Here is a 22944-nt window from a genome sequence, read left to right as displayed (position 1 = left end):
GGGTGTGTTGGTATGGATGTCAGAGTGTGGTTTGTATGTGTGTACTGAAAATGTTGTGTGTGTGTGTGTGTGTGTGTACCTGGTAATTATCACGTTGTGGTGACCAATTGTCCCCACAAAGATAGAAATACCAGTATTTTTGTGACCTTGTGGGGACATTTTGAGGTCCCCATGAGAAAACAAGCTGTAATATATTTCTCATGTGGCTTCTGCTCACCTGCCCAAACACAAATGTGAAACTCCACCTATGCGTATAGCAGAGCCAAGAGATCTGTTTCTACTCACTGCTCGCATAACACCATCCAAAATACCCATTACATGCTTTGCCAGAGGAATCCTAATAGTAGCATGTGCGAATAAAAAAAATGCTACAAAATTGACAAAAGCAGAGAGCTGAAGAGGGATAAAGAGAGATAGCAAGCGAGCAAGAGCGAGAGTAAGAGAGAAGAAGAGAATGGTCAAGCATTTCATAAGAAAAACAGCAGCTCATCAGGGATGATTGCAGGGAGCGTTTGATTGCAGGTCTTTGTAGTCTGAAACATCAGAGAGAAGCAGTGCGCAGACAGCCCTGGCTGGTATGACTGAAGACACACATGCTGACCCCATTATATATCCACAATGCTGCACTCACCCTCACACAGCCAGAAAGTAAGATATCACTGTTAAAAATGCTGAATGCTGGTCCTCTAAAAGGCAAATAAGCAGCTTCACCAAACAGACCTTGCTAGTAACCAACTAGAGCAGTGCCAGGCAAGCACTGACCAACATAAACCAGCTTAGACCGACATGAAAATTCAAAAGAAAACCCAGTGATAACTATATATGTGGAGTTGGAGTTGTGTTTGTAGCTCACTTCTCTCCACTCTCTCAAATGGCAGGTTATGAGAGCAGGTCACGCTCAACCCTGTGCAAATCACATAGCATGGCTTAACCTGGGTGACAAGAGCAAATTGTAAATGTCAGTATGTGTCTGTGCATGAAATCTCAGCGTGAGCAACTGTCCAGGTCAGGTTCTGACTGGCAGCATTGGTAATTGAATAAATTCTTTTGGAATTTAAATGAACCTTAATGAGGCGACCCATGCAGACCTAGGTCCTTAAACTGGCAGTGCTATTTTCTAAAAATGTGTTTTTTTTTTCTCTTACACAAGATAACTTTAGGAGCCATTAGGAAAATCACATAATAAAATGGTAAAAATGTACAGTATAGTGCAAAAGTCTTAGACCACCATGCCAGAAGATATGTTGTTTTTGCAATGTTATAGTGATGATCATATATAATTATTTCTCAGTCTCTTTAATAGAATACATCCAGAAAATACAGGAAATGTGTATGTATTAAAAGCTGTATAAAAATGTAAACTGATGTGTCAAGTTTTTAGGGTAACTAACTCCCATCTTCCACTTGAGCAATAGCAGGAAACTGCAGGATCTTTTAAACCTAAATAAAATTAAATCCTAATTTCTAATTTTAAAGAAATTAGTCTTTATACTTCATTCTGCTCAAAAACCCTCAAGATGTGTATAGTGCCAACCAAGAGAGGTCACACTAAACACTGACGATGCCTAAAGAAGACATTTAGTCCTGAAAATTTAATTATTTTTTTTTGTACATGTTTCTTGTATTTTCTGTTTGTAGGTATCTTAATAAAATAGATTGAAAAGTAAATATGGATGGACATTTAAACTTCTAAAACAACAAGTCTGGTAGTGGTGGCCCAAGACCTTTGCACATCACTGTATATGTTAAAGTGTAGAGAGAAATGAAGAAATAAAATCAACAGCTTTTTATACAAACAACATCAAATGTTGTCTTGCAACCCCATCATGAAAAATCATCAGTTTACACAAATCAATTTCTTACTGAAAAAAACAATACCTGTGAACACAAGGCTGACTTCACAAAGGTCCTCTTGAGCAACACGGAAGCTGAAGGACTCATTATAACAGGGGTCAATGGTGCCCCTCATACAGGACGTCTTCTTAGTCTTCACCAGCTTTAGGCCTGTCACTAACTGCACCTTTACAAAAGGATCTAGAACCAGAAAACCAAAAAACAATGCAATGGCTATAGAGGGTATGCATTGACATCACTTTTCCATGTGACCACGCCCGAGCACGCCCTGTTGAGTGGCGAACGTTCAACAAAATGACTGGTTTTCATAGTGGATGCTGCAAAAATGCCAGTAAAACTGACTATTATCAGCTTAAATTGAATTTATTTGGACTTGATAGCAGAGGTGGACAATACTTACATTAGTTACATTTTTCAAGCATCTGTGCTTTATTAGGATGTTTGTATTGGGAACAATTTTACTTCACTACATCTAAAGCAAAGAATCATACTGTGCATATTGCATATTAAAATTTATTTAATACCTAATTATATTAAAATTGTGTACTTTTATTTGAATAAAAGTATGTTAATGTAATTAAATATTAAATGTAAAACAAACATGTGTATGAAATGTAATAGAGTAAAAATTATGATAATATGCTTTGGAATGTATGTTTTCCAAAGAAAAACACGGATAAAATACAAATACATGAAAAAAACTTTGAAGTAGAAAGTAAAACCTCTGCTTGATAGTGACCCTAGCAACTTGTCAACCCACCTGTGGTCAGTGGACGTTGGCATAAATGATCAACTTACTTCTGCTTTCTGTGTTTTTTGGCAGTCTGTAAAACGATATTCTTGCTAATCTGTTGGTACAGTCTATCGTACAACAGCTGTTTCCCATTTAGACGCGTTTTCACCGTGTTTTCGCTGATTTTGTGCCGCTCTGTCTTTTGCCACTCAGTGGGCGTAACAGCAGGCACTTTTGCCGAAGGTGACGTCACGTGCATACCCTCTATTCATAGGCAGTATCAATTTAATAAAACAATGAGATGGTAGTGTGTGAGGACAACATATTGAAATAGATTTACCTGAACCCTGGCACATATCTGTCTGAAGCAGCTGCTTTGCTCGGATGATGTCCACATTTAGTCTTCCAGCACTGGGCAGGTAGTTTAAAGACAGCAGAAGTTCACCAAGCTCAACTTCATTCTAAAAAAAAACAAATACTGATAAATAAATGTATACATAACAATGACAATTAACATTTTTTAGCTTTGAGTGTTAAAATACTTAAAATTATAGCTTTGGGTTTAAAACTGGTCTTCAATTCTGACAGTTTTTATAATTGAATAATAAAAAAAAATACTAAAGCCATGAAAACTCCAATCTGATCAAATGTATGTGTGCATATAAAGTAACCCAGATTAAAAATGGCTATTCACGTTTTTATGCCATAAAGACTTGATTTAATTGGTTTAAAATTAATAAACTTTAAAGTCTGATCATGGTTCTCATTGTGGACTTTTGAGCCCCATTGTATAAGAACATTACTGAACTTATTTTAATTTCATGTAACATAAATCGTGACTCAGAGCAATAGTGTACCTGTGAGCTGGGTACCAGGGCCTTCCACCAATGTCCTCCCTTGACCAGATCAACCTCATTGAGAGCAAGAGCTACTTTCCCAATGACACAGTGCCGTGAAAACTTGTCAAAGTCGACCACAGACAGCAGCAGAGTTCGTCTCTGGGCTTCCAGAAAGGGCACCTCGAAAGTAAAGCGTTCTTCAAACACTGGATTTTGGGTTTTACGTTTAACCCCAGTCTGCCTGGAGTTCTTGTGGTCGGGCAGCAGGCTCATCTTGACATATGGGTTCGAGTGGGCCATGTCCTGGCGAGCACCATCACATGTTACAGGTAGGGGAAGGTCCCGGGCTTCGATGACTCGAACGCTGAGATGGCCGTTGATGAGATCATACTGTGTGCTGAAGTGCAGCATGCCTAGCTGGTACCTCACCAGGATCTCCTCATCCGTCAGAGAGTCGACATCATCACTGCCTGAGTCCAGCGAGTATAGGCGAGGCTCCAGTTTGCGGTAGTAGTCATCTGGGGGTGTCGAGGGTTTACGCAGGGGCTGCACCACTTCCTTCCTGGGTCCCATGGCCCAAAACTCAATAGGCTTTACATCCACCATGGGGGAGCTTGGCCGTCGGGCACTGAGACCTGAGATATGTATAAAAAATGGATCAGATTTCACTCCTAAATAAAGGATCAGACTTAAAGCGTCACTTAACCCCTGGTCATAGCCTGACTCCACCCACTGGCAATATTTGAAAAATGCAAGAAAAGTGGGCAGATCCCAAAGGAGATAGAGGGGAGGAACTAAGCTTGTACCAAGTGTGTGGTAAGATGGTAACAAAGGGCGTGGTGAGCTTGAACCTGCTTACATCACAAGTTATTTTTTGGACCCAACATCCAATAGGAAAATTCAACTGCAGTAGCCACCGTTCAACCTGAAGAGGGCAGCACTCAGGCGTTTTTACACCATATATTGTAGTATTAAAACACTTTATATCCAAATGTCAAAAAACTTACTAAAATCAATGAACAGCACTAATAAAGCATCATTCTTACAGATCATTAACTAAAAAAAGTTGGTTTAGGGTTTAGTTACTCTTTAAAAACAAGGCATGTTTAAACCAGCCTGATCTCACAAATTCTGTGAAATAGTTACAAAATATTTTGCTTATTTTTCTGTGTCATTGACACGTATTTCCGTCATTTTACGTGTCCGTGCCATGACTTTCTTTTTCGTGTCAGTTTCACGTATTGGTTACTCAACCATTTTTCCTATTTTCTTACTATTGTTTCTTCGGTTTGGGGTTAGAACGACTTTCTGTTACATAAAATGACATCCTTACCCAAACCCAACTCTACCCCTAACATCAGGCGACAAAGGTTTAAAAAGCATATGAAAAATAGTATAAACCAATACTTAAAGTGACATCCTAACACAAACAGCAAATATAACCCCAAACTGATGCGACAATGGTTTAAAAATAGGAAAAACTGTTGAGTAACCAATATGAAAAACTGACCAGAAAAAAAAGTTGTGGTACGGACACGTAAATTGGCGGAAATACGTGACAATGACACGGAAACATGAGCAATTAAGTGACTATTTAGACATGGCAGTTTTGTGAATATTTCACGGAATTTGTGAGATCGTGTTGGTTTAAACTGTGAGGAAACAAGTGAAATTTAGGATTGGGCAAAAGATTTATTCCTACTCTAGCCTATATACATAAAGAGATTTGGACTCACTTGCGAGCTGGCTTGCCAGGCTGAAGGTGGAGCGTGAGGTCTCTGAAGAAGAGGATGGCCTGCAGTTTGTTGTAGTGTCGGACTGAGCCGGTGAATCAAGGTCAGGGGCCATAGTGGGAGAATTTGAGCTTCTGTCATCATTACATTCATTCAGACTGAAAAAGATGAATTTGTTAAGCTTTTGTACAGTACACAGAGAAACATTGTGAAATCCAGAATAAAGTCTCATAATCAAAGTATGAGATTAGGACCATCTAAGTTTGCTTTCAATCACTGATTTTACTTTCATTTTAATATTTGAGATGGCCTAACTCAGTCAATATTATATTATATTTTCACTAAATATTCTTTACATTATGTAGCATAATTTTATGTATAAAACACTAAAGATGACTTAAGCTGGGTTTCACAGGTCACATATTCTCTGATGTTGGCCCCAAAGGCTGGTTTGACCATCTAGACAAGTAGTCACCAAACCTGTACCTGGAGATCTACTTTCCTGCAAGTTCACCTCCAACCGCAACGAAACACACCTAAACCTGCTAATCATGGCTACCTAAAAATTAGAGGTTGAAACAGGGTTGGATCTAAAGTATGACCACCAATATAGACCAATAAATCAATTCAATAGGCCAAAATACAAAACATTTCATATCATTCCCAACCAATAAACTAATCTGGCTGTTTGTCAACTATTGAGATAAATACTGTGTGCGGGATATCTTCATGAAGGCCTGACTCCGAGTGTCCCTTTGGGGAACATCAAGGACCCTTTGTGTCCATGGCTACAGCTCAGAGGGAGATTGCTGTCATAGCAACGGAGGATCCTAAAACAAATGGCCTTAGAACGTGGAAGAAATGGGATAGGGTAGACTTAGGAAGAGGTGTCCCTCTGACTCTATAATTACAAAAAAGTAGGGATGTATAAGTTATATGCAGTAAAAATTGCATACTAAGCACATTCAATTATAAATTAAATGTTTGATCACCATGCTTTTGGATGCATGCAGTCATGAGAATGGGAAATAGGGGCCACTCAATCTTTAATTTGGTCTCTCTCGATTTGATGGATTTTATATCCTGTTCTCACACAGCATGAGTCAACACGTCAGACAGACAAGTCAGAGCAAAATAAGCCAGAAATCTCTGGTGACCACATCTCTCCATCAGTTTTGCAAGTGTGATTGATGTTTTACAAATGCTGGCTTATAATAATGGACATTGCAAATATGAAAAATGTGTACGGTGTATATGTGGCCATCTTTGTTTACATTTTTTCCAGACGCTAGGACACATTTCTCAATACTTAGGTCACTTTTGCAAAACTCTTCACACAGTGAGCACAACAGAAGTCTATGTGGGCTAAACTGAGGATCAATTATCATTGCTTTGGCACAAAATGCATTCAATGACTACATCTCTCACATTTCTTGAATTTTTTTCTCACTCAGACACAACAACTGCCAAAACTCTTTATACATACAGACCAATTTGCAAATGCTTACATACTGTTTTCAAAATTGTTAAACTTATGTTCAAAACACTAACATAATGCAAAACTACATAATATTTGAATAAAAAATGTTTAAATCTTAAAATTAAATGCTATAAAACAATTGGACAATTGGACTAGCCACAGCTGTCCACAGCCGAGTAGATTAGCATTACTATTGTATCTGTATCAGTGGATGGTGTGGATAGAAATTCTTGTATTTTGGAATTGCACAGTTCCAAAAAAAAATAAATAAAAAAAATAAACAACATAAAATTTTGACAAATTCTGCATCATGTGTGATTCATTCCAGTAACATATACTGTATTGCAATGAATTATAAACAGAGTTTTACACAAGAAAACATTGTATAATGCTACATGTTGTTTAATGTTTTTTTAGATCATTGTTTTGTGGGTGACAAAGTGTGTTTATTGGCTGTCAACCTTTGCTAGTTTTCTGGAAGAATGAGTTGATTTGAGACCTGAATAAAGTGTTTTGGTAGTTGTAGTGCATTTTGAATGTGAAATGAACTGCTTTGCCAAGCTAAAAGTCGGTTAGGAGATTTGTGTGAAGAGTTTTGCAAAAGGTACCTAAGTATTGTGAAATGTGTCCTAGCGTCTGTAAAAAACTGTAAACCCCAATGACATCATCACAGTTTATTATTTTTTAATGATGTCATTTAAAACGATCCTCATCAATAGACCATTAGCAAGAAGACATAGCTATGAAAAAAGTAATTATGTATTAATTTGGCTGCACTCTAAAAAATGATGTGTTAATTTTTTACACATAGTTTGTGTCATGCCATTTAACACATTTTATGTGTTATTTTGTGTTAAAATAAATGAAAGGGACAACACAAGTTAAAAATAACACAAAATGTGTTGTTCCAATAATAACACAGAGATGTGTTAGTCAGGGACAACGCATTTAATGTGTTGTCACTAAACTAAAAAAGAATGTGTTGTTTTTAACACATCTGTTTTTAGAGTGTGCGATACCACCGAATGCAACTACAGCTACAACAAACTATACATCTAAATTAATCTTATTTTTAGCAAAAGTCTTAATTTTTGACCTAAATAACTGGATACAACCTAGATTGTTATAGAGATATCTTCACTACTCACAGCCATGATGGAGTCTGAGCAGGGAAAGGCCCCAGAATCTCCACCTCCTCATCGGTGGACTGACAGCAGCTACACTCCCAGCACCACTGCCAACACGAGCGGCACGACCAGCGACACAACAGGAAATCAGACAGTCTGGACAGAAGACCCTAACAACATGAAACAAAAATACTGATAAAAGTGACTGAATTATTCAAAGACATCTGCACAGGAAGCTAAATATCTAACAACCTCAAACATTCAATGCAAATTGATTTTTTATTATTATTCATCTGGGCAATTACATTTCAACAAAGTATTAACGTAACAAGAAATGAGTCTCCGAAAGCTTTATTTTTGCATTCCTGATATTCCATTGGGGTTTTGCAGAAATATCATATCAGTCAAATAATATCAACAACAAAAAAAAAGATTGTAATAAACACTGCATGATCAACTTGATGAAAGCAAACTTCTTTACAATGTACAACGGTTTTTAAGCTTTAATTCTGCTTAAAGGACAATTTCTGTATTTTACACTTAATTTTCAGATTGTTTATGATGAAATAGAACGGTTTTGACTGAAATTTGGACATATAATAAAAATCGCTGCAAAAATGCTTTCCAACAGGTATTATCATAGTCCAACTCCATTGACTTGTATTAGATGTGCTGTGAGGTACGGTATTACTCCGCGCCGGGAACGTTGTTTGTATTCCTGCAATTGGCAAAGGTGCATTATCGCCACCAACTGGGCTGGAGTGTCTATTATTCAAGCTCTCAACGGAAGAATGTACAGGTGTGAGGCATTTGGTAAAATAGGTCCACAAGTTTACAACGAACGACAAAACACCTGTTGGAAAGCATCTTTTGCAGCGATTTTTGTGTGAGCATATCAGTGAAGTTTCAGTGAGTTTCACGTCTTTGTAAACGAAAGTTTAATGCATTTTAGGAAGGATTGTTCCTGTGCACCCCTACAGCCATTGTAGAGGTGGGAGGTGATACAATAAACACCCGAAAATTCTCGGGCCAGCATCATATGTCCAAATTTCAGTCAAAACCGTTCTATTTCATCATAAACAATCTGAAAACAGGGCTTTAAGTGTAAAATACTGAACTTGTCCTTCAATGCATATTTTTGTAAAAGGTTCTGTCAACGTTTAGGAATTAGGAGTACACCCACATACTGTATGGCGCACAACACATTAATTGAGAAGCTAATAGAGATGGTTTTCTATGAGGACATTAAATGTCTCATGGCTTTTATCCACAGTATAATTACACTTTCGATCTGAATTGCCAATGGTCAATAAAAAAGATAAAAAAAAGTTCTTATCCCATTAAACAGCACTCAGTCACTTTTCAATGTGACCCTCATTAGGTGGAACAGTGCTGAGGTCATTAATCTGGACAGTAGTGTCTCCAATTATCAATTTAAACTCGCTTCGCTTTGATTTAGACCGACTGAATCCAAAGAGATAAAAACACTACAGCAATATAAAGATTTCTCCCTCCAGAAAGACAAGTATCTTCACCTCTCCTGAGGATGACTATGTGCCCATGGCTGGTTAAATGATAAATGACCCAAGGCAGGGTGTTAAATGTAAAAAAATTCAAAGCAAAAGGTCCCAATATACCTCTGACTGTGTAGGCACATCATTTTTGCCGAACACAGGCAAGTGTGCTTTTAAAAGCATTTTATATTCTCAAAGATCTGTAGGTGTAATTTTTCAAGTTTCTGACTTATCTGGGATCATAGTTTTGGGGACATCTGGGAAGGCAAATGAATCATGTGTGACTTTACATACCTCATTGATGGGTTCCAACTGTCCTTTTTCAAAAGTCAAGTAATCAGGAGGTCGAGGTTAATGCACAGGAAAGAGAAAAAAAGGGAAAGAGGACCACAACAGGTCAGCGTGGGAGACAGGTAAACATATTACATAAAGCACCTGAACTTTCGCTGTAAAACTCTTCTATTCAGATTTGTTATCTATTTTCCCTCAATATCAAAACAAACAAACACAAAGCTAAATGGTCAAATATGGTCCGTAGCTGCATTGGGGCTGGTCCCTTCCTAAAAAGTACACCTTGGCACCTAAAGAGTTCATATTATTACATCAAATGTACATAATGTTACAAAACACTGCATATTAGTACCTCAAAGGTACATGGTCCCTAAATGGTACATGGGTCATTCTATGAAAATGGTGGCTTTTTGAACAGACAACTTTTTAAAAATGGAATTCTTTTTTTATACCAAAACTTATAGTCAGATAATAGTTAACCTCTTAACATTATAAATCAACTTAAATGACAGCTTAATGTATTTTTAAATTTTTACTACATTACATTAAACAATTGTGCTACATTACATTAAAAAAGCTTGTGCTGCTTTTTTTGTCACTGATGTTACCTATATTTTAGATGACAATTCAGGCTTCCCAGAATGTATTTTGTATTTTTTGTATTTTATTTGCATACATAATCAAAGACAGAAAAAGTTAATTTAATATTAAGAAATTATCTTGATCAGTAATAATTTACTTTAAACAGGCATGCATAAAGTTCTATTGTGTGACCTTTTTCTATTTCTACCATTGTGTTTTTTTGTTGTAACATTAGAAAAAATTGAGGTTGAGTGATCAAAATTGAATGATGATATCCTTAAAATGCTTACTTATGAAAGCAGCAAGTGTGATGATAACACCAGTGACAAATCTGCAGACACAATGCCATATCTAAGATTGCGGCCACATTAGCTCAAACCACACTTCTTAAATTGTAAATAAATCACTTAATCATGCAATTTGAAAAATTATATTAATAAAATTTCCTTTCCCCTTACCATAAACTGTAGTAACACCAGTGACACATCTTAAGTCCTCACATGACATTATCAAATTATTCATCAAATTGCTAAAAGATGAGGAGAGAGTGCACACTCACCATGTGCTTTTCAAAACAGCCATGCCTACAATGAATGTTTGACCCAGAAAAAAGTTGGCAAGGATGTTGATTTTTTTCAAAATGGTGGTTTTTATAAATTGTAACACCAGTGACATGAAATTGGGGGACAGGTATTCTCTTTAAATTATTTATAATATTTAGTTGAAATTTTAGTTTTTTAAGTAGTCCACTACTACTTCCCTTTGTGTTATGACATTTAAAGGGGGATAATAATATATTTTTTAACTTAAAATATGTCACTAAACCACGACTCCTGACCCGAGGGACAAGCCAATTTCATGGTACTGACCGCGTTCTACAATATATATAAAAAATGGTTTGCAATATAACTGTCTTACATATGTTTTATTAATAATAAAACACTTCAATTAAAACAAAAAACATATTTTGTGTCATTATCTGACAATTTTAAGTGTTTTTCCTGGTGGTTGGGGCTGGGACAAGAAAGCCACCATTTTCATAGAATGACCCACATATCAGGACCTTTTTAACAGGACTTTTTATTAGAAATTGTCACTTGGTCAGTATTTTTAAGGGGGAGACTCTGAAACACAGAAAGTCAACACATCAGACTGCTTACACACTCACACACTTAATACACAATTGATGTTTACCTCCTCCTCTCAACACTACAGTACATGTTGATTTCTCTCCTCTTCCCCACCCCCGTCCCTCTTCCTAACCTCAGCTCAGCTCTTTTGCTCCTCATCACTGGTCCAATGTTGTCTAAGCAATTAGCTGTGGCTGTAACCATGGTAACAGTGATACGAGCTCCAGTCGCTCCCAACCCGCACCTTGCTGCCTCTGGCTCAGCCAGAGATGACGTTTAAGGGTCAAGAGACGGAGAGCGACCACCAGTCCTTATCAAACTACATGGCTAATGCCAGCAATTTGGCTTAGCAGGTACAATCTAGCTTAGTTTCATGAGTCATAATATAACATAAAGACACCATACACCGCTCCACTGAGTTTAAACATCACACACACAAATCAAACTTAAATAGTAAATGTCAATGATTCTTTTAATACTATAAATTTAATATGTTTTGTTGTTATCTACTTTGTATTAAGAGTCTCATATTGCAAAAGTACAAACTGTACGATATACAAAACATTTAAAAACCTGCAATGGAAAACTAATGTTTACATTTCTAGTGTTGCTGTGAATCTTTATATTTGTTAAGGATATTGCATGATGATAAAATACACACATACATATGCATTTATAATCGGAAAGCTGTAAGGCCTTGACCAAGTCATAAGGAGCAAAACCATAAGAAAATCTAAACTGACTGTCAGGATAAAAGACACACAAGATTAAGGTAAACAGCGCAATCCAGATAGATCCATATGGCAGTGTGTTTGCAGTAATATAGTAACCGAGACTCACCTGTGTGTACGCCATTCTCCTCTTACTCCTACCCCACTGTTTCACTTCCCATACAGAGCAACATATCACCTAACATATCCGGATTTACTCACAAAAACAGATAGGAGAGAAAGAAAGTAGATGCGACTATTTGGCTGTCTCTGTTGATTTGGACACTCTGTCCATCTTTACAAAAGTGTGATGAACATCTATTCCAAATACAAAACTATAAACACCCCCATCTCTCTCTGTCTCTGTCTGTCTGTATCTATCTCCTCATCATCCCCAGCATCTTCAATCCCACCCACCCGGTCGCTCCTAATCTCCCCCTCTTTCCTCTCCGGTCGTGCCTACTCTTCAGAAATGACACGCAAGACAACCGGCTCTCCGCTCCCTGGAGAGAACAGTGCCCTCCTTCCCCCTCCTGCCCCGTGTTGCTTTCAGACTAGTGACTCATCCAGGTTTGCAGAAGCACTGATGGATATCAGACCTGTTATGTGTCTCTCCATCTAGTTTTTACAGCCCCTCATTGGCTGAAACCACTTGTTGTTTCCTTCAGCACAGACAGGAGAGGCTGAGGAGAGACAGGCAGACGGCAGGTGAAAGGGCTAATTGCTACCTCGGCAACATGCAATGCTGGGAGTTTACAAGAGCAAGGGTCTGTATGCCCACCTGCTGTATACTAATGTGCTTTCTTAAAAACATAACACAGATTTGAATAAAAGGGTGTAAATGACGGTAGGTGGATCGTAAGGAACTTTTAAGGTAAGTTTGATTGGACCAGAATGGACTTGCTGTTATTTGCTTAATTTAGACATATAAAGAAGATGTAAGGATATTGGATGTAGCGTTTTACTTAAAGTATCCCGTTTTGCCACAGTATCCCAATTTGAAATACATAATTTATTTCATTTTCATTACAAATCCTGTCTGTGAGGTGGACAACAGGAAGAAAAACGAACCAATATGTTCTAACTATGAAAAAGGTACACAAGATTTAATTATATCAGACTGAAGTATTTTTAATAAACAAGACCCAACGTGTTCAAAGACAGCAAGACATTACAATAAAAAAAAATTTACATTTAAATTATAAACGGATGAATGCAAAACAGCGAGACAGAGATTGTTTGACTTCAGGCACTTGTTAAAACGCATCTGGTTGAATATCAAACACAGGCTTACAGTGACCTCTGCTGTGTCACTTCAGCTATCTCATTCATCTGCTTTAATGGTAGAACTGAAGCCACATGTGCACTCTAGGCTCCAAATAACTGGATTTAATTATGAAGAGTATTGGGGTATATGAGGTCATTTTTTCAGGGGACACATATATAGAGGCAGAGCTTGATTTAGCGATTTTTACTTGCGTGACGTAAAATGGCGAAAAAGCAGATTTTCATTAACATTTTTATCCCTAAATACTTGCATCCAATTCTACCTCGTTAACAAGCCAAATCCTGCAGGCATGTGGAAAAATTAAATGATAAATTATCCGACACTGTTCTCATGTTAGGACACAAGCTCTGGGACCCACACTAAACAAAACACTCAATTGAGAATACACAACACATAACCAGATTACAGACAATAATTGCCATTTTGTGAAAATGATTTAAAGAGGACATATCTTGTAAATCTGTCTTTTTTCATGTTTAAGTGCTATAATTGGGTCCCAAGTGCTTCTATCAATCTAGAAAATGTGAAAAAGAACAAACCAGTAACTTTTGGTTTTGGTAAACCATTTTTCTATTTTTTAAATTTGGCTCCCCTTGTGATGTCAGAAGGGGATCTTATCATAATATTACGACCCCTTAATCTCCACTATCCAATCACGGCACTGCCATTTAGTGCAAAAAACAACTCATTTGCATTTATAACGCCACATTTCTGCTCACACCTACAAGTGGAAATTTTAACATGCTATAATAAATTATCTAAATGGTATTTTCAGCTAAAACTTCACATACGTACTCTGGGGACACCAAAGAGTCATTTGACATCTTAAAAAAGCCTTGTGAAATGTCACCTTTAAATAGATTAAAAATGAAAAGATTGAAATGTGAAATAATCAAACTTTTTTTTTCTTTTGCCCACAACCTACCTGCTAATGGATAAATATGGGACAACAAGTACATACGTTTTGCCATATTTCATAAATTTTCATTTTTTTGTCCCTTTTATGGCCTCACTTGTACAAAGAAACTTAGATGGTCACAGATGGTAAGGACAATACTGTTATCCTATAGTTTAGACCAAAAAGTCAACATGCTGAACAACAAAAAAGAACCAATTGTTTGAGTCCAGAACAATGAAATCCTTTTATTTATTACAAAGAACAAAATAAAACAAAACCATGTGCAATCCAAAATATATAGATACTTCAATTCATTTAATACACATATAAACACATATAAGTTATATCTACTACTAATATATATGTTTTGTTATTGCTGTTTATATATATATATATATATACATACAGATTGTCTTTCATATTTCTTTTATATGTACATCAAGTACAATGTATTTTACAATCAGTTTACATTATTCACATATAAGTTATACATTATTTTACATACATTCAGCTTTAGTTATTCTGTATATTTTATATTGCTTGGACTACAGTTAAGTCTTGTTTCCTGTTTTATTTCCTTATTTCAGTTTTTGTTCTGTTTTTGTTTTTTTTTGCAACAGAAACGAAGAACCACCCCAAAATTCTTTGCTTAGGTAACACAAATGTGTCATTGTGCAGTGAAGGAGAGGAATCAGAATAGACAGACCTCTCTTTACTTTTAACTATATCCTATCTGTCTGACATAAATGACCACGATTTGAAAAAATTGAGCAGAAAGCTAAATATCAAACTACTTCTGTGCCACCAAGTACCCGCAAGAGATCAATATAAACCTCTGCTGCCTTTTTAAAGGTAAATGCTATGCAATTAACCATTAAAACCAAAGCCACTTTAGGCTGAGGTAGCATATCTCCATGGCAACAAAATTATGTGGGAAAAGATTATGTGCATGCATGTTGGGATCCCTGGAAAAAGGTAAAATCATGCCATCAGTGCCTTAAACTCAAGTGGGGTGAGCTGAGGTGGGCAAAAGCACCACGGTAATTATGTCACTTATCCATGAAAAGCTAAGTATCAATTAAGCAATACTGAAAATGTTACAGTTACTAAACAACATTCTTTGTTATAAGGCCATCTGAAATCATCGATTTATCAAATAAGAAAGAGTGAAACAATGAAAAAAGTTTTTGGTCCCTCTGCAATGTTTCCATCTTAACAGGATGTAGATCTGTTGAGAATGACATTAGTAATGCTGTGGGTGAGTAGAAAAACATTGATGTTTAATCTGTTATGACTGCGCACTACCCACAGACTGCATGACTACCCCACAATATTGACATCATGGTCACCCTGAGTCAACACAAGCCTAATGACTTTCAGTTTACAAGCTTCACCTTCCAATTTCAAATGTCAAAATTTCAAGTCTTAACATGTTGTAAACACAAGACTTCTCTATAGGAATATTAAATACTTTTGCATAAACACCAATGTGAAAACTTCTGAAATTTCAATATAAAAAAAGATTGTACCTATTTTTTGTTGCAATTCATTCTAGTGCTTTGTATTTTATTTTACAACATTTGGATTTTTGGTTTAAAGGCGGGGTGCATGATCTCTGAAAGCCAATGTTGACATTTGAAATCACTTAAACACGCCCCTACCCCAATAGAATCTGGACCTTCTTTTGATAGACCCGCCCCACACATACGCAACCCAGGCAATGATGTTGGTTAGTAGACACACCCCTTAATGCTGATTGACTAAGTGTGTTTTGGTACTTTTTCAAAGTGTTTTTCAAAAATTGTGCACCCCGCCTTTAATGCTACATTATAATACATAATTTTAACTGGATGCAAAAAGGAGATATAAAAAATCCACATAATGACGAGTGCTCAAAAATAGCTGATATTATTTTAGGCTACATAATATGTAGCAATTCATAGGTGTGTGTAGCAATACCATTTATAGTTGACCTTTACTCTACATCTATATATTTGCAGTGAACACCTCTGCCCAGGCTGGACCTCTGTGGCCGCCCAAGACGAATTAGACGAGGGAGGTGGTTCCAAGAGTAGACCAGTCGGGCGAAGACCATATCAAGGGTTACATCACTGAATTCTGCCCACAAATTGGAGGGTACCGTCTCCTTCATGAGTTTAGGCAGAGAGACCGACTCTGGCAGGAGCCCATTATCACCCCCGAGCAGTAAATGGCAGAGAGCCCGTGACTGTAAGCTCTCCCTTAGACTGCGAAGAAGATCATCAAGTCTGTCCACAAGGTTGCACTCTTCCCAGGCCTCAGGTTGTGTACTGAACAGCAGACGAAGCCAAGAAGTCTTAAGAGCATTGGAAGAAAGCACCCTGCCCCATTCAGCTCTAGATTGCTGGTCTAGCGTCTCCCCACCAAGGTTCCTCACCTCCTTAAGTAGTTGAAGGCACTTCAGATGACAAGAGTTTGAGGGCAACCTTCCCTTTAGCCATGCTAGAAGTTTCTGCTCCTGCTTGGGAAAATACACCGTCCAGAGGTCCTCTCCTTGCTGGGCCTGCTGGGATGCAACCAAGAAGGCTCCATCACCGAGAGGAAAAGCTGGGATCAGTCGTATGCCCATGGAGATGTGGCAGCAGACGTAATCAGAGCGGGGCATCATTCGCAGCAACACCTGCTGCTCCTCACCGAGAGACAGGCTGAGGGAACAGCGCTGCTCAAACGGGTAACGTACGGCAGCGAGGCAGCGCTGGGTGGCTGTGTAAAACCAGCGCTGGATGGAGTCTGGACTCATCCTGTAAGCACTTTGAGCACCATGTAGGTGCATGAATGTGTCGGTGAAGGCTTTGTGACGTCTTGTCCACTCCGCCTTGCGAGGGGTGTTCAGCGTGCACAACGGCGGCCCTCCACGTTTGTCCGTCCAAACCCCAGCCTCAAGTTTAAGCCCCCGAGGGGTCCGCAGAGGCACCAGGATGTCAAAGCAGTCAGGTGAGCCGACCTTGTGCTCCTCATATGAGCTGCCAATCTGTATAAAGTCACCTCGGAAGGCCAGAGAAGACTCGGGTGGGACGTCGGTGCGCCCCACCCTCACAAGTTCACTCACCAACTTGGCAACATGAGCTTTGCTGTGGCCCAACACATGTGGAGAGAGACGCACGTGCCTCTCAAAGTGATCGTCCAGCAGCTCCCTCCTGGAGACTCCAGATTTTGCATGTACCTCAGGAAATTTGTAGAAACACCTTTTTGAAGATCTAGGCTGGGTTGAGCAGTACCTAATGAAGAAGTAACATAAGATAAAAGCTAAGATGTACTTAAACAGTGTGATAACTCCCGGTCCTTGGTCGGAGCAATCTTTCCCTTGGTCTTCAGAAGCTTTAAAGATGATATGGTGCAGCAGCAGCAGAACCGAAACGATACAAGTGGCCAGCGGCCAAAATAACCTGAGGTTGACAGTGTAAACACTCATCCTCCTCCACCTTTTTGTGTAGTACGCTCCAGCTCTATGAGAAAAATTGCTGCTAGCCCATGCTGAACTTCTCTTCCAGCTGTTGAAAACGAGGCCAAGCTGATGTTTCCTCTTCCCTGTCACACAAAAACTAAAACTTTGCTTGCTGTGAAACGTAAAGTTTCTTTAGAGATGCGGCGTGTGCCGAGGGCAAGCGCAATCCTCTCATTCAGGATGTTTGAAAATCCCCCCTTTTGTCACAAGCGCTGTGTGAAACGAGAGAGCGGTCTCACAGTGTGTGAGCTCAGAGGAAATGCCAAACTCTTGAGAAAGGAATTTCTGTTTAAAAAAAAAGAGGCGTTCAAACCCAGCGACTGTCCACACTCCTCCTCTTAAAGAAACACAGAGCTAAAAATGGGAAGTGCCAACTGACAAAATGCCTCGCTTTAGACATGAACACAGCATACAACATGCAAACCTACAATCCAATGCAATGTTAAGTGATCAGATGTCTCAAAAATTAATAGTAAAGAGTTTGCAGTATATAACTAGATGTTTGTCACTGATTTCAATACACAACTCCCTTTGAAAGCTGCTGGAAAATAAATACAAAAGATGTTGCCAGTAGGGTGTGCCACCCAGTAAACCACACAGAAGACCATTGATGTTTACAGATCAAATACATGCGCACACATACAGTACATGTTTGTTTCACTACATTGGTGAGGACAACTCAAAGACTTTCATTGTTTTGTATGGCGCGGACCATCTTTACTTTTAAGTATATTAACACAGAGACATTTTCACAATTGGGTTTTCACTTAGCTTTTGTGATGTGGCGGTTGTCACAGTAAGTATTTTGAACCTTTGTGTTACTAACCCCTAACCTCAGTCTAAGTTTTCCCGCGGTCACCTCTGATCTCCAAAGCCTTTAAGGTTGTACTGTGGACCAATGGCTTATTCAAAGCTCTGCTCTCAAATGTATTACAATAATTTGGTCAGCCTGTTGGTGAGTTGTATCTAGCACTCACTTATACAGTGAGACACCATTTTCCTCAGACTTTTGCCCTAAACAAACACTGTCCGTGACCTCAAAACGGTGTGCGTTCAGTGCAAACAACCACAGATGTTCACTGCATAGTGTCACACGAACCCTACCGAGGATAAACACAGAGACATCTCAATACACATGGCCGACTGAAGGATGTTTAGATAACAATATGACTGGTCTATCGGGACTTAGCTCACCAAACAGCTGCCTGTGGAAGGAAGTGATATTCATTCTAACGGTTAAATGTGTACCTTCTTATCAATCTCCTGGTGCTATTCTGATCCGTGTGGCCCACTCTAAAAATACCAGGCTTAAGGGGTCAACAAGAGATAAATGCTTTAATCATTTGCACTTGTAGTTGAATGCAGTCCCACCTAAATAAAGAACATCTTGTGGTTAGCAGTCATGTCCGGGGGGAAGTTTTGAGAACTAAACTCGCAATTATTTGATTTATAAAGCCAATGACTGTGCACGAAAGCTCTTCAGTATAACACATACTCTACACTGTTTGTATTGAAACACTGTCTGTATTAAAAAGAGAGGGAAACTTACAGCTTTTTGTTTCATAAACTTAAAGATCCAAAGAATCATCTGTTACACAAATGCATCTTGTAATAGAAAAGGACGTAAAGACTATAAAAAAGGAAGAACCAAAAATATTCTTAAATGTCATCGCTGTGAAGAATGCTTTCAGAAGAGTAAAAAGTAATTGTATGGTATGCCTTTACTACTCGCACAAAGCCCATAGTAAATGGTCTGAAGACCAATTTGTGTATATCTTATGCATATATGTGCATTTAAAATGTGCAACTGGCCCTAACAGTGTGCTATTAAGATCTAAAAACATGTGATCTGTTCACAATGTATAACTCATGCAGTGTTTCCAGATGGCTCAGCTTCCTCTTACACTTATTATGAAAAACAAGCCTTGTGTGGCAACTTCTGCATTGCAAATTATCTGACTGTGGCACAATGCAAATGTTGCAAATGAAGAGAGACGCTTTGCAACGTCTTTGAGATACTTTCAGAAATATAAGAGCAGCGTTTTATATATGCTCAGATTGTAAAATGTTTTAACTGTGATGGTATTTTTAAGTTTAAACTAATAATTATTTGTGTTGGTTAAAGTTATCTAAAGATGTGTTAATATGGAGATACTGGACAATTGAAACAGTGTGCTATAAACTTCAAAACTAAGTCTTTTAAGGGTTACATGTGGTCACAACCAACAACAGACTGAAAACTGAGGAGTGCTTGTAGTTACACAGGGATTGCATCAGTTTCTCCCTCTCTGGATATGAGTAGGCCTATACAGTACTGTAGCTCTGCCCCCTAACACTAACTGCCAAACTAAACAGTCTTCTCATGAGCATACTGTATATTCAGTTCAGTCGGTTGAAGAGGACAGAGAGACAGAATGCAAATTGTGTTTTAAAATTCAGCCTCTGGAGAGTATAAGGTCCCCAGGCTGCTCTGAGTGGCACATAGATTAGGTCATGGGAACCACAGGAAGGAGACTTCTAGGGCCTCCAAGCCAGCTGTTCAAAACTTAAGAGATTACGTTATATGTTTTCGTAACCATCTGTGTGATAATTCACCCTAAAACAACATGCACATATTTCTGGCATGAGTGAAAAAACACTAAATAATATTTGATATTATCATTGCATTTGATAAATACAGCGTTTGTATATGGGATGGTCTCAACAATATCGATGAAGCAAATAAATTAATAGATTTGTGAGTAGACCAGAATCTTTGGTTTTACAGCTTTCAAAACTACCAATGCAATAGGATTTAGGCTTCACCAATTTTGTATGCTTGAAAATACTGTCCTCTTGTGCCCTAAAACAGAACTGCAATGTTTCAAAACGTGAATACATGACTTTCAATTGTTAAAACATTGATATTTTAATTTTACACTTGATTCCTGTCAGGGTAAGCACTAAGCAGATGCAGCCCCTGTCCACCAAAACAGCAATGCCATACACATTAAACCAGATACAGGACACATTTAGACAGGTTGCATTTTATTTTAAATTAATAAAAGACCATTTTTAGTTAAAGGGCACCCATTTCATTGCTAAAAAACAACAATTGTGAATTTGGTATAATACAATGAGTTCACGTGGTTAAAGTGACACCATGTAATTTTTCAACCTTCATAATACATTTTCAAGACCCTTGTGATAGTACATCGACTTTAAATAGGTTGAGTGACATGTCTACCATAGCCTGACGGGGTCTGTATCGCTTTTACTCGTACTTTAAAACTTAGGGTTTCTGGTCGTAACCAGAGCACAAAAAAAAACGACAAAATTCGACTGCTTTACAGCATACGTCACTTCCTCCACAAATTTTTTTTTAACGTGAATTTTGCTGGAGGCTACTTAAGGAATGTAGAGGGCAACTTCTTTTATGTTACTCTGTGGCACCGTGTTAGTGTCACGGATCTATGACACAGGCAACCCAAGTTTGATTCCCCTTTAAGGCAATTTTTATATAAACTCACGATCTTGATTCATACATAAATGCGATCTTCTTTATAAATGACGGCGATTATCTTGCATATAGTTCCCTGTATTCAGATGCTGCATTCACATGTTCATGTTTTTACCTTTCTTTTACTGTCTGTATTTACATTACAATCCAGGATGCTATAGCAGTCAGTCAAACTTGCTGAAACTCACACAGTGTAAAACCAAACCCTATTCATTCACCAATCAGATCCGAGCATTTCTCTCTTCTCTCTTCCTCATTTGCTGCGTTCCGCTGTCACTCGCGTGACGTATTACAAAGCGACAGACCTAAACACATCGGTTTACTTGGATTTGGAGCAACAATTTTCACACAAAAGAGAGGAAATACGAGCGCCATTGCGGAAAATCCTGGTGGCAAGGGAGAGAGAGACGATGCAACAATATGTGTTTCGAAAAAGGCAAGGAAATAGTTCTGGTCGTTTCTCAATTGGAAGGCTGCAACCTCCGGAGGTCAAATATGCAGGCTGCATACGTCATCAAGCCTGGTTTAAGGTAAACTGAGCATTACATTCACAAGTCATAAGCATACTGCAAAAATTTACGATTAACTAAGTATAACAGTCAACTTTATAATTGTTAATATTCTGAAATAAGACAGTCTTGATGACGTATGCAGCTTAGAAATATGACATCCGGAGGCTGCAACCTTCAGATTGAGAAATGGCTTCTGCCACGAGTTCCTCATCAGAAAGTTGTAACATGACTGCGTTTCTCCCTGATGCCTCAAAATGTCGATCGTTTAGCGTTTTAAAGGTTTAGTTTTTAGTTTAGTTTTAAGGTTGGCCTGTTCTTTTCCTTTGCGACAGTGCTGCGGCGCTTGTGGCCTCTAGGGGCGCCAGGCGTGAAAAATACATGTCTAGCGCCCCCTAGTGGCCAAAAAGTTCAGCGGTGTGCCTTTAATGGTTCAAAAAACACATTATTTTTCACCGTACATTTTTGAAGCTCCAGATATACTGTCTTCCTGAAACACATTGATTTTGTACAAAACTCATAGATCTGAAAAGCGCTGTGATTGGGCAGCTAATCTGTACGTTGTGATTAGAGGTGTCACGATTCTCCAAATCCTCGATTCGATTACATTTGCGATTCTAAGGTCACGATTCGATTCTCGATTTTTAATTCATTTTAGACAAAAAATTATATGCCATTATTATTTATTATTATTATAGTTTCACATTAACATGCACATTGCGTGCTTTCCTTGCATGGGGGGTTGTGGGCTTCACTTTACGCGAGAGAGCTTGTAGAGAGAGGATTCCTTCTTTACCCGCACATCATGGACTTAATGCGCGTGTCTTGGACTCCTAACATCGGAAATAAAATCAGTGCGTCATAAGCAGCTGCGCTTCTCTCTGTCTCACGTGCACGCGCTCTCGCATCTGTCCAAAGTCTAAACATAAACTAAAGTAGTAATCCTTACATATTTGTTCAGTTTTTTGCATTTCATGCGAGCTGAGGCAAACTATCCCTTTTGTTTAAAATATAACCCGATGCATCTTGGCGGATCTCTCGCGCATGTGCAGAGAGCCACACTCTGTCCAAAGTCAGATCACTAGGTAGTAATCCTGTTTATGATATGCATTTCAAGGAGTTGTAGCAATACATCCCTCGTGTTTAAAATATAAATCGCGTTCCGCTAGACCAATGTTTTTAAAGCATCTCTGAGAGGTCTATTTTCTCCCGCTTGGCAAGCCGACCGGACATGACGAGGGCGTGGCAGCATCGACGATCCCATTTTTTAATT

The 22944-nt window shown here is 38.3% G+C and overlaps 2 protein-coding genes across 4 annotated transcripts in view; both read right to left on the bottom strand.

Moving 5' to 3' along the window:
* syt17 (synaptotagmin XVII) overlaps window positions 1-22944 on the bottom strand; it is a 32291-nt gene that overhangs the window by 7408 nt on the left and 1939 nt on the right. The window contains exons 1-7 of one of the 3 annotated variants that reach the window (XM_055194007.2): window positions 12124-12535; window positions 9575-9592; window positions 7788-7936; window positions 5163-5317; window positions 3445-4061; window positions 2928-3048; window positions 1879-2034 (exon numbers count right to left, since the gene is read on the bottom strand). In XM_055194007.2, coding sequence (XP_055049982.1) covers window positions 1879-2034; window positions 2928-3048; window positions 3445-4061; window positions 5163-5317; window positions 7788-7936; window positions 9575-9592; window positions 12124-12138 — 1231 coding nt within the window. In that variant the 5' untranslated portion in view covers window positions 12139-12535. Of the gene's footprint in view, window positions 1-1878; window positions 2035-2927; window positions 3049-3444; window positions 4062-5162; window positions 5318-7787; window positions 7937-9574; window positions 9593-12123; window positions 12536-22944 lie in introns of those variants that run through there. The other 2 variants (XM_055194005.2, XM_055194006.2) reach the window with 2 other exon arrangements.
* Window positions 14614-17917, bottom strand: itpripl2 (ITPRIP like 2). The gene has a single exon (XM_055194004.2). The coding sequence runs from the start codon at window positions 17628-17630 to the stop codon at window positions 16155-16157; it is 1476 nt and encodes a 491-aa protein (XP_055049979.2). The 5' UTR covers window positions 17631-17917; the 3' UTR covers window positions 14614-16154.

The sequence above is a fragment of the Misgurnus anguillicaudatus genome, chromosome 19 (assembly GCF_027580225.2).
Source record: "Misgurnus anguillicaudatus chromosome 19, ASM2758022v2, whole genome shotgun sequence".
In the NCBI taxonomy this organism is placed as follows: domain Eukaryota; kingdom Metazoa; phylum Chordata; class Actinopteri; order Cypriniformes; family Cobitidae; genus Misgurnus; species Misgurnus anguillicaudatus.
This window is presented reverse-complemented; position numbering and strand designations above follow the sequence as displayed.